At 40.2% G+C, this 15,528-nt stretch overlaps 1 protein-coding gene across 1 annotated transcript; it reads right to left on the reverse strand.

Moving 5' to 3' along the window:
- Positions 1-5,123: 5,123 nt before the first annotated feature.
- Positions 5,124-14,433, reverse strand: b3galnt2 (beta-1,3-N-acetylgalactosaminyltransferase 2). Its single transcript, XM_039784042.1, has 12 exons — positions 14,165-14,433; positions 13,342-13,468; positions 12,874-12,974; positions 10,457-10,656; positions 10,104-10,199; positions 9,247-9,357; positions 9,059-9,137; positions 7,870-8,053; positions 7,409-7,534; positions 7,059-7,218; positions 6,918-6,974; positions 5,124-6,133 (listed from the first exon to the last, which is right to left on the reverse strand). Exons 1-12 carry the CDS (start codon positions 14,271-14,273, stop codon positions 5,996-5,998), a joined length of 1,488 nt encoding a protein of 495 aa, XP_039639976.1. The 5' UTR covers positions 14,274-14,433; the 3' UTR covers positions 5,124-5,995.
- Between the last annotated feature and the right edge of the window lie 1,095 nt (positions 14,434-15,528).

Consider the following 15,528-nt stretch of genomic DNA (forward strand, 5'->3'; position numbering starts at 1 on the left):
AATTAGCTAAAAGTGATAGATAAACAGTAACATTAAATAGTAAGTAAGTATTTAATGGAACCGGTTCAAAAATTTTAAGGAATCATTAAGAAATAAAATTCTGCTTCTGCCTATCGATTTCTAAACAACTAGGCTACACAGCGCAACCATTGTCTCTCATAAGCACTACACACTCAACCATAGCACACAACACACACTTCACACACGTCATCATTTTCAAACCAGTCGTATGTTTTTCTCCAAGACGCAATGAATGTTCTTAACTTATTAAGAATGCAGAGGCCCCTGGGCACATGGTCTTGCTGTGTGGACTAACCACACCTGCGAAAACCTGTACCTTATACAGGATTTACACTGACAGACTACAGCCTATGATCACAGATCAGGAAGGACATTATTTACACGTGGATATCTTCCATCATACTGGATTTACACATTATTGCTACAATGCTTTCCTGGGCCATCAGCAAAAATGTCAAGACATTAGCCTTTACAGTGTTTCCCACACATAGACTAATGTGTGGCTTGAGGCTTAAAACACCATCGAGCCCACCGTGCGTCTATCTCCATAAAGGAGAGAAGACAGCTGGCGAAATTTATAAGTTCGCGAAAGGTGAACACCTTTACACAATCAAAATCACCAACCCAACTCTTAGCAAACAAGCGATTGCGCCTGCTTTAGAAAGTTAACTAATCGCAAGTTTGCGGTAAAATGCAGTTGGGTTGTCGAGGTCAAAACATTATATGTAGTAGCTGCGAATCAAATAAACGTATTATAAATAATGTTATGTCATTTTTTACTCTTATACTGACTGTTTGCTGCTTCAATCCAGATGAGTATTGAAAAGTATTTTCTGCGCCTGAAAAAGGCACGTGTTGAGGATGAGGACCAGCCTGAACCGGAGATATCAGTCTGAAACAGAGCTGAACAGTCCGACCAGTGTAATTAGTTATGTTATTAATTTGTTTACAATATTTTCAGGCTTCAACCAGTGAAAGACAGGGTCAGGGAGAGAAATAGATAGATTTGTTAGGCATTGAAGAAAGAGTAGGAGAGGAGTAGAGCATCCAACAGCGTGATTGCTTTCTAATCTGTTGATAACACTGCTTTATAGTGTTACACACTGGCGTTTACACATACCACCTCACCTCCACCAATGCAGTTCTAGGATTCAGATTCTTCTATAATTCACACACCTGTTAAAGGTGCTCTAGGTAGAATTGTGAAGATCCAGGACTTAGCAAAACAATTTGAACATCGACAACTTCTCAGTCACTCCCCCCCTTTCCGCTAAAGGCCAAAACGATCTCCTAAGCCCCTCCCCCCACAAGGGAGAATGAATGCGTGTATCTGAACAGGGAGCAGTGGATTTTTGCAAATCGCACTACAGGCTGTAGGTGGTGCCAGAGGAGCCGGATTGTTTTTTTAAATGACATGCTTCATGTAGTTCTACTCAAACATAGGGTCAGTTTCAGTAAATATGACAGAAAGTTAGTTTTATAAGTCTTACCTACTGCACCTTTAATGTTTCTTTCCTGTCTGTCTCGGTCCTTCCCTCCTGTCTCCAGGTGCTCTTTTGGTCCTTTTGCCCTCAGCTCTCCAGGGGCTACCTCTCTGTGTCTAGTGCCCTTTAGATAGATAGATAGATAGATAGATAGATAGATAGATAGATAGATCTATATAAAGGTCACTATCTGTGTGTGTCTCTCCTTCTTTCCCCCCCATTTTCTTGTCTCTCCTATTCTTGCGATAAAAAAAGGATGGAACAGCACATGTCAACCTGACTAAAACCTTAAAGTAGGCTATCTGATATTAAATCGAAAATGAAGCAACGCAGCCAGTTTTTTAAATAATGTACACACACACACACACACACACACACACACACACACACACACACACACACACACACACACACACACACACACACACACACACACACACACACACACACACACACACACACACACACACACACCTGTAGCTTAGCTGTCTCCAGGGCTTCTGTCTCTGTCCTCCTGCTGCCGCCGCTAGCCTCAGGTTGTGTAGCGCTGCTAACTGTAGCCTCCTCCGGTCCCACGCATAATATTTACAGTCTATGGTCCCAGGTTAACTTGCACGTCAGTTTCAACAGCTTCTTCATCCTGGTTTGCCTGGCTCCGTTTGAAAAAGAACGTGTGAATGCATGGCACACGTCTTAATAAAGACGCCTCCTTCTCCTCCTTTTCGCTTCCATTTAAAACAACCATTTCTATTACTCTTAACGTTGGTCATTTTGAACTAGCCTCCAAGTTACTCTCACAGCCCGGTGAGTTCAGCCCTGGGTCATGTTTAGACGGGCGGGCCGGGTAGGTTACAAACCTGACGAACCTGCTACAGCTCTCTGTTTAGGTTAAAAACACACCAGCGTGCTTCTTATTGGTTATACATGGCATATCTGAAACCACATTTTTTTTATTAAACTGCTCACGTGGGCCTCAAGTGGGCGTGGGCCCCTGAGGTGTCCCTCCCTTCCCTTCAGCGAGATGTCAATTACGTGACTTTGGGGTGAGTGTCTTTTTAATTAGTATTTTCACAGTTTTACGATTTTCTTGACTTGCAAAATTATCTTTTAAATTGACAATTGTAATCCCTGGCTTGACTCGAAAACTCGAAATCGAGAATCAATAAGCAGAATCGGAATCAGAATCTTTTTAATCCAACTGATACCAAACCCTAAAAATTGTTAAAGTAATGAAAAAAACAAACAAAAATTTAAATAACTTAAAGTACTTATACAAACTTTAAATAGTTGCCTTAATGTAATGAATAAACAGTTAACATATTACCTGAAGGTAATTAATTCATTGGATTATTTTGCCAAACAACCTAAACCTTCACAATAAAATTGCATGAACAAAGATTGTAGCAATATACACCTTTGTATAATATGTAGAGTGTTAAATAACACCCAGTTTATAATCCATTCGTGAGAACATCATTTTTGGAACATGGTGAGTGGTGTTAATGAAGCAGTACTTAAACTCACCTGATTGGCTGTGGGGGAACATCAGGCAAAAAAAAAAAGACTTTAAAACACTCAAGTATAATGAGGTGTCTGCCAAACCCAGACAAGAAGAAAATCAGACTCAAATTTGTAATGTCAACATATTCTTATATTCAGTCCGCAGCACAGGAAGAGGAGTTTTGAGAAGAGGTGACAGTCAAGATGAAAAAGATTTTGTTAATACAATTAACTTAAGTTACCAGTTTTCTCAGAGCAGTGCTTGCACAGGCTAAATGGATGATTGCACTTCAATGGCAAAAATATTAATAGAGTGAAAATAAGTCAGTGGTTCAGGGAATTGTACTCTAGTCGCTTAGAAAAGATTTCACACTTCCTTAAGGGCATAGGTGACTCTAAACTTCTGGGGTTTATATCTAACATATCTTTACATTTACACCCTGTTTTGTTGTCATAATACTTTTTTTCTAGTTGAGCTTTACTCTTTAAAAATCCAGCTTTGGGAGCAACTTCATGTTCACAAATATTGATCTCTCAGAGAACAAATGTATTCTTGAGTAACGTTCCCCTTTGACACAACATTATTTCACTTCATCTAACTCTTGCTTATGCCAATGAGCATTTTGACTCAACATACAAGGTGGTTTTCAGCAGACTAGTGCTCTCCACATTATGTAAATACCCCACATTATATTAGCAGAAAATAAGGCAAGATCAAATATTTAAAAAGTCAAAAGCTAAATTACAAGCCTAGGAAGACTCATTATAGAATACACGACTGCAATTTTGAGGCAAACATTGTACAATTTGTCTCAAGTTATTATGATGTGGTTGATTTAATGGCCTGGTTGGATGGGTATGAATGAGATAACAATTACACACCCAGAGAACAAAGGAGGCAGAAGATTTGGAGCATGTCTCTGAAATAAAAATGCAATTAATTTAAACATTTTAGAACATTGAGTGACAATATCGCCACAGCGCTCATCAAAGTTCAGACAAATTCAATAACTCCATCTTCCACAGAAGCACTAGAGCAGAGATGAGTTTTATTTCATCTGCGTGTTATTTCCACGCTTCTGTAGCTTCACAATGAAGGGCTTTGAGCCAAATCAGCAAGAGGCTGATGTGGTGAAAACTGCCATCCTTATCTATGTAGGAGAGTGGAACAGATGCGGATGTGACTTTGTTATCAGGCAGCCCACTGAATGAGAGGAGGCAACAGGATAAGATGGAGAGAGAAGGGCGGGGTTCAGAGGAAGAGGAATGGGTGCTCCAATGTCAGGTTAATTGCAGGAATAGATTTCTTGGCAGGTAGGACAGGCCTAAATAAAACAAACGACTTGTATTATCCCCCATTAGAAAAATATTCAGCATCATCTTTCATTATTTACAAAATATACAGCGAGGCAATCTTATTCTAGTGACTCAGCATCAATCACATGGCTATACTTCAACAAACAAAACAAATCACGGCAGCAACTAAAAGCATAAGCTTAGAAAAGGCTCATGAAAAATACCACATTTACTTCATGTAAGTCTCGCACTGCCAGACCTTCCTCCACAGCGCTGCGGAGGAGGGTCTGGCTAGTCCACATAGCATTCCGGGATAGGAGAAAAACGTGCTCTGGTTTATTGGCATTTCTTTAAACCAATCACATCATCTTGCAAAATAGTCTCGGGAAGGAACTTGTTTTGGTGGAACATGTGCACGTTCAAAAGTTGCTTTAGTCGTGAGAGAGAAATCTCTGATTGGACAGAAAGTCTAGCTAGCTGTCTGGATTTACCCTGCAGAGATCTAAGGAGCAGTTAACCATAGTCCTCATAAATACACCCGAGTTTAAAATTCCAACACAAAGAAAGCGGAATGAAACACACATCGGCCAAAAAAAAGAGGTGCATCTGACGGAATTTCCGGCGGCACCAGAGCAATCCCGGAAGTTGAACGTTGTGGATATAGACTAACTGCATGTCAACATTTTAAAAGGTTCACTGTGTAGGAGCTGATGGCTTGAGGTTTTCAGTCATATTGATTAACTTTAAGACGCTCATCAATTTGGGGGCAAAAGAGTTAACAGTGTGCATCATCCCCAAAACAAACAACAAGGAAGTCATTCATCTCTCTCAAGTGTTCTTTATTGTCTGTGAGGAGGGTTTCATAAAACCAGTGATTACTAGTCTATTTCACAGTCACTCTGACTGCGTGTTCAAGTTCCAAAAAATTGTGTTGCAAATACACTAATTCAAATCTCTGTTGATATAAGTGTTAACATACATACAGTATGACGCCTAACAAATACAGTAAGGCCACATCACTATTTGCACAATGACAGTTACAGTACAAACTGTGTGCGTTTGTGAGAAAGCTCATCGTAAATCTACACATAGTGAAGAGGATGAAAAGCTTTAGACAATAATTTACAAAACATGTAAAGCCATCATCTTTAAAATTCCATCAAATATCCTTTTTAAACCAAAAAAATTAAGTCTGTCAAGTATCAGAGCACCAATAATTATACTACTACAAAGTACTCAAGGCTTACAGCAGTGATTCTGTACACGATGGCCATCACATGCTGATACTGCACATGGTTCTTGTTCATCCCTGTCAGTTATCACATTACAAAAACATCTTTTAAACCAGTCTTTTTCCACATTTTCAATCTCAAATTTAATAACTGAGTTCATGATACAAATGCTGAGTATGCTACAGCTACATGTGAGTTTTTAACGTATTCTAAAGCTGCAGATGGTTTATCTTGGTTTTAATATTAAAACTTGCAATGAAATCTCAAAGTTTTAAAGATCATTTTCCAACAGGAGGTCCCCACATTTCAAAACTCACTCTAAGTGTTTTTTTATCATAAAATAATAACTGATAAAACGACTCAGTTTGGGGTTTTAAGGAAACCACAGAAACTGAACTGGCAACCAGTGCTGAGTGCATTTTACCCACAGTGCCTCGTGTTGAGTGTGGTGGTGAGCCAGATTTAGTGGCCCCATGGACAACCGCAGGGGTCTCCACAGGCCCTCTTCCTGTCCCAGAGGACGTGCAGCTCCTCGGCTGTGTGTTGGGGAGACGACAGCATGTCCAGGTAGCACTCTTTCTCACACAACCAGCCGGGGTCCTGGCAATAGCAAAGGGGCAGGACAGTGGCTGTGTCAACGTGCACAGCTTACTAGCCATACGCTGGTCAAGGTCTTACTCCGGTTCAATTGTTAACATGCACTTTTGATACGCTGTAACTCAACTGTTACCAAGATTAAACCAGTTAACAAAACGATCATGTTGAGCTGCGATGGTGTCCCATCCTGTTAGTGTCAGTCCCTTGTGGAGCACTTTGAACTGCACTAACTTGTGTAAATGAAGCAATACAAATAGTTTGGCTGATAAACCACAGTAAACTGAGCTAGACAGCTCATCTTCGTCGCTCACAATATGAACTTCAGTTTATTCAAGCTGAGATGGAACAAACCTAAACCAGGCTGCTTGAATAACTGATTTTAGAGGATGATATTTAAATTCTTAGGAACGTGTTATTTGGATTTTTATGTTATCCTTTTTATTTGATATTAGCATCTTTAACTACTGTATGTCATAAAACCGTTTGTCTTTTATTATGTTTTTGTCTAAGACACCTTTTACCTTGTCTGCTTCCTGGAGAAAAAAAATATTCTATGTAACGATTACATTTTCTATTTCTACTTTTTCCCCCTAATATTTCCTAATGTCAGACATTGAATGCCTATATAGATAGTGGACTGTGAAAACACCAGGGTCAACAATGGAAGGACTTCATCGTTCTATCCCTGACCAAGTCTGATAAATTGTATTTTCTAAATACATATAAATATATACCAAATCACGTGTGCTCATGGTGCTTCGCTGGAGTTGGAACTTTTTTTTTTTACCTGATATTTCTGTGGTCCAACTGCTGCCATCCATATCCCCATGCTCACATCTTCTCCCTGTAACAAGAAATCCAGGACAGATTCCGTACATTATATTCAAGACTATTTGTCACCACAGTCACTTGCTCTCGGGTACTCTACCTGGTAGGCCTTCAGTTTGTCTGCATTACTGGCGAGCCATTGGACCAGGTCACGAGAGACTACATAGCCTGAGCCGCAGGCAAACGCTGGGTAGGCTGGACTAGCGTACTCCAGCTCCTGCCACTTCCCAATACGGTCCACTGCCCAGCTCTGCCTGAAACTGGGTCAGGACGGTATATACATTACCATCACATCCTGTGTCCCTTTCATCTGACCAATTATCGTTTTGACAGAGCATTCCTGTTCCTTTCATCTAAAGTGCAGCTAAAGTTTTGTTGCAAACACAAGGGGACTAAAATCACCTGCAAAATGTACCTTGTCAACAGTATCAGACACCAAATTGCACTCACTTCCCCCACCAGAAATTGCTGCGCTTGAGACCCTTTTGGTCAATCTTCATTAATACGGAGTCCACGTCGATGTAACAATCGTCATCAGTCTTCAGCAGCAGATTAAAGTCAGCGTTTCCCACAGACCTGCCAGAGAGGGAATATGCAAGCTTAGATAAAGCCCACCTTTGGATTTTTTGGTAATATCCCAGAATGGATTTACTTTCAAATACCACCCAGAATGAAGGGCAGGAGGTCTTGCAAATTAATAATATACTTGCCCAAGCTTAAGACCACTCTGTATATTTTGCTACCTACTGCTACTCACAACTCTACTTTTTCCCTGACGGGGTGATTGCAACCGTGATTCTAACAGCGAGACATTTTGAGGTGACGGCACACTTTCATTTCAGGTTGCTGATTTCCTCAGAGGGCCCAGGCAATTTGGAAACAGAGAATTGAGTCATTAGCACTTGCCATACCATTTATAGAACTGAAGTAGTTTGGAAGGCACGTTCCTGTAGGTGTCTACCACATCTAGGAACACAATGTCGCCGTGCCTGAGGCTCTCCTGATGCAAGGCGGCGTCCTCCTGCCTCTGCTTGGAGGCATGGTGCTCCATCCTGGCTGGGCGGCCCCGCAGGAGTCCAGACAGGCTGTCTTCATCTGACACAGGTGGTGGGTGGGGGCATAGGGAGGCAAAACAGGATGAATTGGGCGAGGGTTTTCATCCAAAATTTGATTTTAACCCTCATGTTGTCAAGTAGTGTCAAATTTTTTATTATTTTTTTCAACCTTAATTTCTTTCAACCTAATTGCCCACAAATGTCACGGATGGTTCCATAAAAACACTCTTCAAAAGTAAAATTACTGATCAGATCACTACTTTCATTGAATTTTGAATGTTTTATTCAACTTCATAACAAATATTCTGACTAAACTTTGACAGTCTGTGATTATGCATAGACCAACATTTCTCTGATGTTAACTATTAAACAAAATCATAATTTCTGCGTTTTTTAAAACACAAACGTTTCATATTACGTTCATATTAATACGTTTATTGACCATGAATTCTAAAAATAAGTGTAAAACTAGTGGTAATGAGTTGGTGTTAATGGTATATAAAACCGTTGAAAGAAATGTCAAAAAACATTTTTTTAAAAGCAACAAAAATATCAAAAGTGTCAATTTTCAATTTCGACCAGGGAGGACAACACAAGGGTTAAAAAGTCACATTAACTTTTGTTTGAATACATTAAGGCACTTTTGAGGAATAAAAAAAACTTAAATCACTGGCTGGCAAAACAATATAATAAAACTGTAACATTTTACAGAATGGATCATTAGCTCCGTTTGAAGAGATATCGGATGGTGAATTTAATTTTGTTTCCCCCACAATGGCTACAAATCCATTACCAGATAAGCCCAAATGCAAACACATGCAGGTACAATCAATAATGACACGACAGGGTAGAAGAGGGGAAAAAGAAATGTTGCACGAATGCAAGAGCCCTGAGGCGAAAAGGAGCTAATATCATACCCTGCCAGAGTGAACAATGATTTTTATTATTTTTACACGGGGGACTTCTTTTACAACAATCGGCTGATTTGATTTTGATCAAACTGTTTTCATAAAAAGCTCAGAATTAATTCTGTTGCTGGACCAACCATAGATAGTGAATGTGAACCCTCCAGCCAAACCGGGGAATCCAAGCGCACTTCTATGAGGCAATATGCCCTCTGCAATCTGTGATTCAAGACAACCGCAAAAAAAAAAAAAAAAATTACCTTCCTTCACTTAAAAACTTGACAATATTCTTAACACATTTATTTGTTTAAACCACGTCGGTACGTACAGAGGAGATCTTGAGGACACCTCCTCCATTATTGAGCTGCACAGAGGAGGAGTTGACTGTGGTCAATCCAGCAGAATCCATATTCTCCCAAACCAGTGTCCCCTCAAAACCCTGGATAAAAAAACACAACAACTGGCATTTCATTCTTTGCACAAACTGAGCGATGTTATACTGTATGCAGGGCCTTAGCTACCATTGAGTACACACTGACATCATGTCCTATGTATTGTTTATCAGAATGTGTTGTTTTAGCAATAGTTTACATTCTACAGTTAAAAAGCAAAACTTGCAGCAGTGATGTACATGTGTACTCCAGGACCTTTTGACATCACTGCTGGATGTGGTTGCAGGAGCATCGAAGTACATGTGTGATGATGGGTGGGGTCAGAGAGGGTATAAGCTTGAAACTTTCAACTAGAGAGGGCAGCAAAACACAGCTTTTTAACCTGGTGTTAATTTACTCTTTAAAGGCATCGTGGAGAAGGCTTTGAAATTGCATTTAGCATTTTGTATTCTGTTGGGAAATATTTAAGTATGTATTAAGTATGTGCTGGGACACCTACTGGAAAGAACTATGTATGGAAACCTGGTAAAAAATTATAGGGAAAAAATTAAGAGATACACTCTGAGACAGTATTTTAGTTAGTTTAGTTGTGTTCTGTTTAAGATTTTTAGAGGAATTTTCTTTGAAAGAATAGGTCTACAGCTTAATGAAGAAAAATCCAAATGATTAAACATGTTGAGCCTTTCTTTTCTTTGGTGGGGTGGTTGTCGGTTGGCGGAATTCAACACATGACCTCAGGGTCGTAGCCAGGATATTAGAAGTACTGAGCCATTTTTTTTTGGGAAAAACTGACCTTAGGCAAGATGAACTGCTCCACTGGTTTGTACCACATCCCACTCACCATGGTCCCTGTGCTGATGGCACTGAAGCGAGCAGTGACCACAGCCTCCTGCACAAATCACAAGTTTTTATCCATCAAGAATTCATAACCAATAGTTTTTTTGTGCAAATGTACCTTTTTCTACACGGAGTACTACACTACGGACTTATCCTAAAGACAGTAACCCAAAAGAAGTTTCAGTTTGTGTCTTCACGTGAGGCAGTGAACAGTACCAGCACAGAGTCCTCCAGCTGCATCTACCAGCCTCCACAAAAGAAAACGCAGCATATGTGATACATTATGCTCAGAGGTCGAGGTTCTGTTACCTCTTGGTCCAGCTGGAGAAGCTTCACCGTCACATTGCTCTGAAGGACGGGCTGGTTCCCGCTGGAAAACACCCCCAGCCTTGTGATCACCACTGGGTGGAGGACCTTGAAATCCAGGGCGATGGCCGACGCGTCGGAGGGGGCGAGCACCGAGGGGTCAGACACCGTCACAATCTCTATCTCCGCATCCTGGCCTGCCACTGGCACAGAAGGATGGCAGAGATTACTGCACAAGCACACGTGAGATTTATTACAATCCCAACATGCTGATACACGCCTTCTTTCAGTGATGAAGACCGAGTGATTTAGGGAGAGGGAGGGCATTCAGAGAAGAAAGCAGCCTCTGGTAAAGCTACACCATCAGCACTTTGAGAAGCTAGTTCCTGGGACTGCTGTCTTCAAAGCGAGCTTCTGCTCGTGAGTGTGGTTTCTTAATTACAAAAGAGCAGTTTATTACCCAGGAGATCAATGAAAAGACCGAGGCCGTTAAAGGGAAGCAGGCTTTTGACTTTCTATGCATTCTGCACGAGTTCTGCTGTTGCCTCCAATCTAAAGACAATTACATGTAGGCGAGACAAAGAGAAAGCAACACTTCAACAAACCAAATGTTTCTCACATTGACGGAGTGGAATTGAGCTGCAGGACTTTACCAGCGTCGAGGATATATTTAATATTCCTATGCTCACTAAATATGTGCTTACTTCTCAAAACAAATAACAGCAGTGCTTCTCTTGGCACTGGCCAGCATGAGATTGCAAGTTTCTTCTGGGGAAAAATAAATAAAACTTAAATAAATCATAAATAATAAACAGTAAAATTACAGTTCTTAACTATTTATTGAGGTTTTTGTCAATATTAGGCAACAACTAAAAGGTCTATAATAGTCTACATGGTTTACAGTTCAACAGTAATGTATGCAATGTACAAATCAAGTCACAACAATTATTAACAAATTATTATTATTCATTATTTTCTTGATCAATTGATAAACATTTGGTCCATAAAATGTTGGGAAATGGGCGCCTGGGTAGCTCATCTGGTAGAGCGTCCCCCCATATACAGAGGCTCAGTCCTCGCCGCAGCAGGGTTTTTTTCCGACCTGCGGCCCTTTGCTGCATGTCATTTCCCCTCTCTCTCCCCTTTCAAGTCTAAGCTGTCCTTAAACATAAAGGCCTAAAATGTCAAAAAATTATCTTTAAAAATGTTGGGAAATACTAAGAAATGTCCATCACATTTTCCTAGAGCTCAACATCTTCAAATTGCTTGTTTTGTGCGACTATAACAGTCCAAAATTCAAAGATATTCATACAGTAAAGACTGAGAAAAAAAGCTAATAAGAAAAGAAGCTGGAACCAGTGAGTTTTTGTCATGTTTGCTCAAAAACAAAATGTTGATTGACTGATCCATTAATAATTGTAGCTCTAGTCACAACATTTCAACAAAACAATCAATCAAATACTGTAAAAAAAATTTCCATCAGCCCTTGAGCCTCTAAATCTTTCAATACCATTAAGATTTTGACTTTTTCTCACCAATACGAAGCACAAACAGCTTGTGTTGGCAAGAGAATTATTAAAAACAGTCTGAGAAGCTAATTGGCATTCACATTATTTTAGTCCCAAAGAAAAATCCCTGTGATGAATGCAGCACAAAGCATATTTTAGTAACAATTAATTGTCCACTTAACATGTGCTTTGACTTGATTCCTGAGTCAGGTACCCAACTGTGTTTAAAAGCAGCCGTTGTCTCTTTCTCTGCCAATCACACAAGCATCTCCTGCCTGCCTCCGATTCATGAAGCAAATCACGTCAACACTTAAACCATTAACACAGTGTAAAGCAGAGAATGGGCTGAAAAAAATAAATAAATAAATAACCACGACCATGACCCTAAAGGCCATCATCTGAAAAAGTCTATTCTGATGAGCAGCAATTATGTTTTCATGAAGGTAGCAAAACACAAACGAGCAGGAAAAGTAGTGAAACGGCTGAATTTGGACCGGCTCTGTGAAGGTAAGAGACATAAGAATTACTGAGGATGTTCCATCTGACAGTGAGCCTGTTCACTTATTTCCTATATGGTGCCAATGCTTACAGAAATGTGTATAGCTTTACTTTTCAAGTGTTATGCAGTTCTAGTAATGGCTGCAGCAACTGGAAGACATTTCTCCTTTGGCCTTGAATATGGAAAGAAAACAAATTATGTCCTTGAGCTGTGGGTGAACACGAATAAAGGTGTTTTACTTCTTTTCTGAACATGCATTCTTTCATTCTTTTTAGCTCATCTCCGGTTATTCTGCCTCAGCTCCACTATTGACAATTGCACATGAAAGCAACAAATTGCACACCTTTTCATATCACAGCTGCAGATGCCCCCTCATTAGTTGGTGAGGCTGATTGTTACGGTTATTATTTTACCTGGCTCTGTGAAGTTCAGGAGGGAGCAGGAGTACGGATCCTCTCTGTCCTCCTCTGGAATGGGACACCCATGCTCGCCCACGATAAACTTCACCCCCACTCTGAAAATAAGCACAAACACCATTACACTCTCTTTTTTTTTGGTGCAATATTAGGCTGTAAGATTTCAAAAGCTTGTCCATCTATCCACCCTCCGTTGCCATGGTTACTGAGGGTTGCTTAAAGGCCATCATACCTTATCTGTGCTCAGATCACTGAATGAGAAGGAAATGGACAAAAAGGAAGAATGAAAGAGAGAACAATATTGGCCGCTGGTTAGGTAAAGATAAAAGGGTTGGTGTGGCAGTCTGTTATTTGCTGACTGCTGCAGGCTTTATTTCCACTGTATGAATCTGTCCTTGGAACAAGAAAAAGAAAGAAAGAAAGAAAGACAAACAAGTGGTGAAGTTGGCGCTCCACCACACAGACCTGTGCTGGAAGTGAGGGTGATCTTGGATATAGCCCAGCCAGGTCTTCCTTATCGCTTGTCGCAGTTCATAATGGTGTCTCGCTGACAGCACTCCCACCAAAACTTCATAGAAAGGTAACGATTCATCTGTATCAGAAACAGAAAGCCATGCTAAAACATTTAAATGAAAGAAACAGGATGTCCTTTCTAATCCAGTGATGGATTAGATTTTTTTTTTTTTAAATCACACATTAAGGCATGATTGATTTATGCTTGCCATTCCTGATTCTGAAAGCAGTTGCGTCTACTATTTACTTTGCACGGACTTACTGTGATGCATCCTATAATTGATATCAAAACAATTGTCTTCATGAATCAAAAGATGGTTAAACTATATTCTTAAAATGGGTTTACCCTCCAGTGTGCCCTGATCAATAGTCCATTTGAAAGCAGCACAGATCAGTAGTTGTAACAAGACAGAGATGCTCAGCTCGCTTCAGTCTGTTTCCAGACGTTAGACTATCCCAGCAACGCCCAACACTAATTAACTGTTACATTCACATATCCCACTAAAAACACACACACACACACACACACACACACACACACACACACACACACACACACACACACACACACACACACACACACACACACACACACACACACACACACACACACACGAGCGAAGCATAAACTACCTGTTTCCACACAAACTACAACAACCGAACCACAACAGACACACCGCCGCCGTGGCGGTAAAAGCAAAGTTCGGCTGCCGCTCGGATGTAAAAAGTTGCGAGGCTTTGAGGAGGTGAAGCCCGGGTTGAGGCTAATAAGTACCCGAATGTGTGTTGTTGTCCAGCGGGGTGGAGAAGGGTCGTTGTGCCAACCACAAGTGCACCAGGACGGCGACAGCACAGGGCAGCAGAATGAGCGATAGCCTACGCATGGACGGAGCCCTTCATTCAGCCGGAGCAGCCTTCAGCTTTAGCGGCGCAGAGCCTCTTCCTGAGCCGCACGGAACTGCACGATGGGAGCCGCTCCGTGTGTGCGCTTCATTTCAGCTCCGCAGTTCTCCGACGGGCTCTCACCACTGCCTCATATCAAGTCTGCCTTCGCTGCTCGGAGAGATGGACCAATGGGAGACGAGGAGCACGCCGCGGTGCACTCCGGGAGTTGGAGTTCAACGTCCTCTAGCCAATAACAACAGCATTGTAATATAGAAGCTAAAATAAAATATGAATATAAAAATAGGTAAAGATATATTTGAACTCTATATGCAATTGTTGTTATTATTAATATTGGATAACTAAATAAATTACAAGATAACAAAAAATTAAAACGTTCAATCTGATCTTGGATTTAAATAAAGTAGCCTACATATGGCCAATAAAAAAAAGATAACAATCTCCTAATTAATGTTATATAATGACAAGGTAGCGATACAAATTGTATAAGCTGAGCTGTTATGAATAGTAATAATATTGGGGTTGCATATTATTATCAGCAGAATCTGTCTCTTCCTTCCTATAATTCTATATAACTGAAAATAAAAAATAAAAAGTGTTTAGACTATACATTTTAGAATTTGATACATCTCAATAAAAATAGAGCAGCACCATGCGGTTTAAATTTCCACTAAAACAGCTTATAAGTAATCAGAATGGTTAAGTCAGCACAATAAATGGTTTCTCACATGTCCTTAGAAGTAACCTGAAACATTAAAATATTGATTAGAGCTACAAACAGTATCTCTGAGGAAGGCCTTCCCATGTTTATCACATAAAGAAGAGTAAGGTTTTTTTAGTTTGGTTTGCTTTAGTCTACTTTGTGAAATTCTAATTTTCTAAATTTCTAATGTGAACCTTCTAAGCAGAGTGGAAAATGAACATAGGAATAATTGTATCCCCTCTTAAAGCCAGGTGACACATTTTAGCTTTAAGATTAGAACATAACTTTTCAAATCCGTTACTCTGTGCTGCACATAAATTATTTAAATGGAATCTATTGTGCATGGAGAGGGGTGTTTGAAGAGTATTTCTTCTGACTCTGAGAGCACCATTGTTTCTCCAGAAAGGAAGAGAGGGCCACGACACCAAAAGCGCCTGCTGCCATGCTTGTAAACATTTCATCCGTACTGATTCTAATGTAGTTCCAGTGTTGCATAAATGTTATTTTAGAAACTTTACCACACGTTCTAGGAA

The sequence above is a fragment of the Perca fluviatilis genome, chromosome 19, assembly GCF_010015445.1.
Source record: "Perca fluviatilis chromosome 19, GENO_Pfluv_1.0, whole genome shotgun sequence".
Taxonomy (NCBI): Eukaryota; Metazoa; Chordata; class Actinopteri; order Perciformes; family Percidae; genus Perca; species Perca fluviatilis.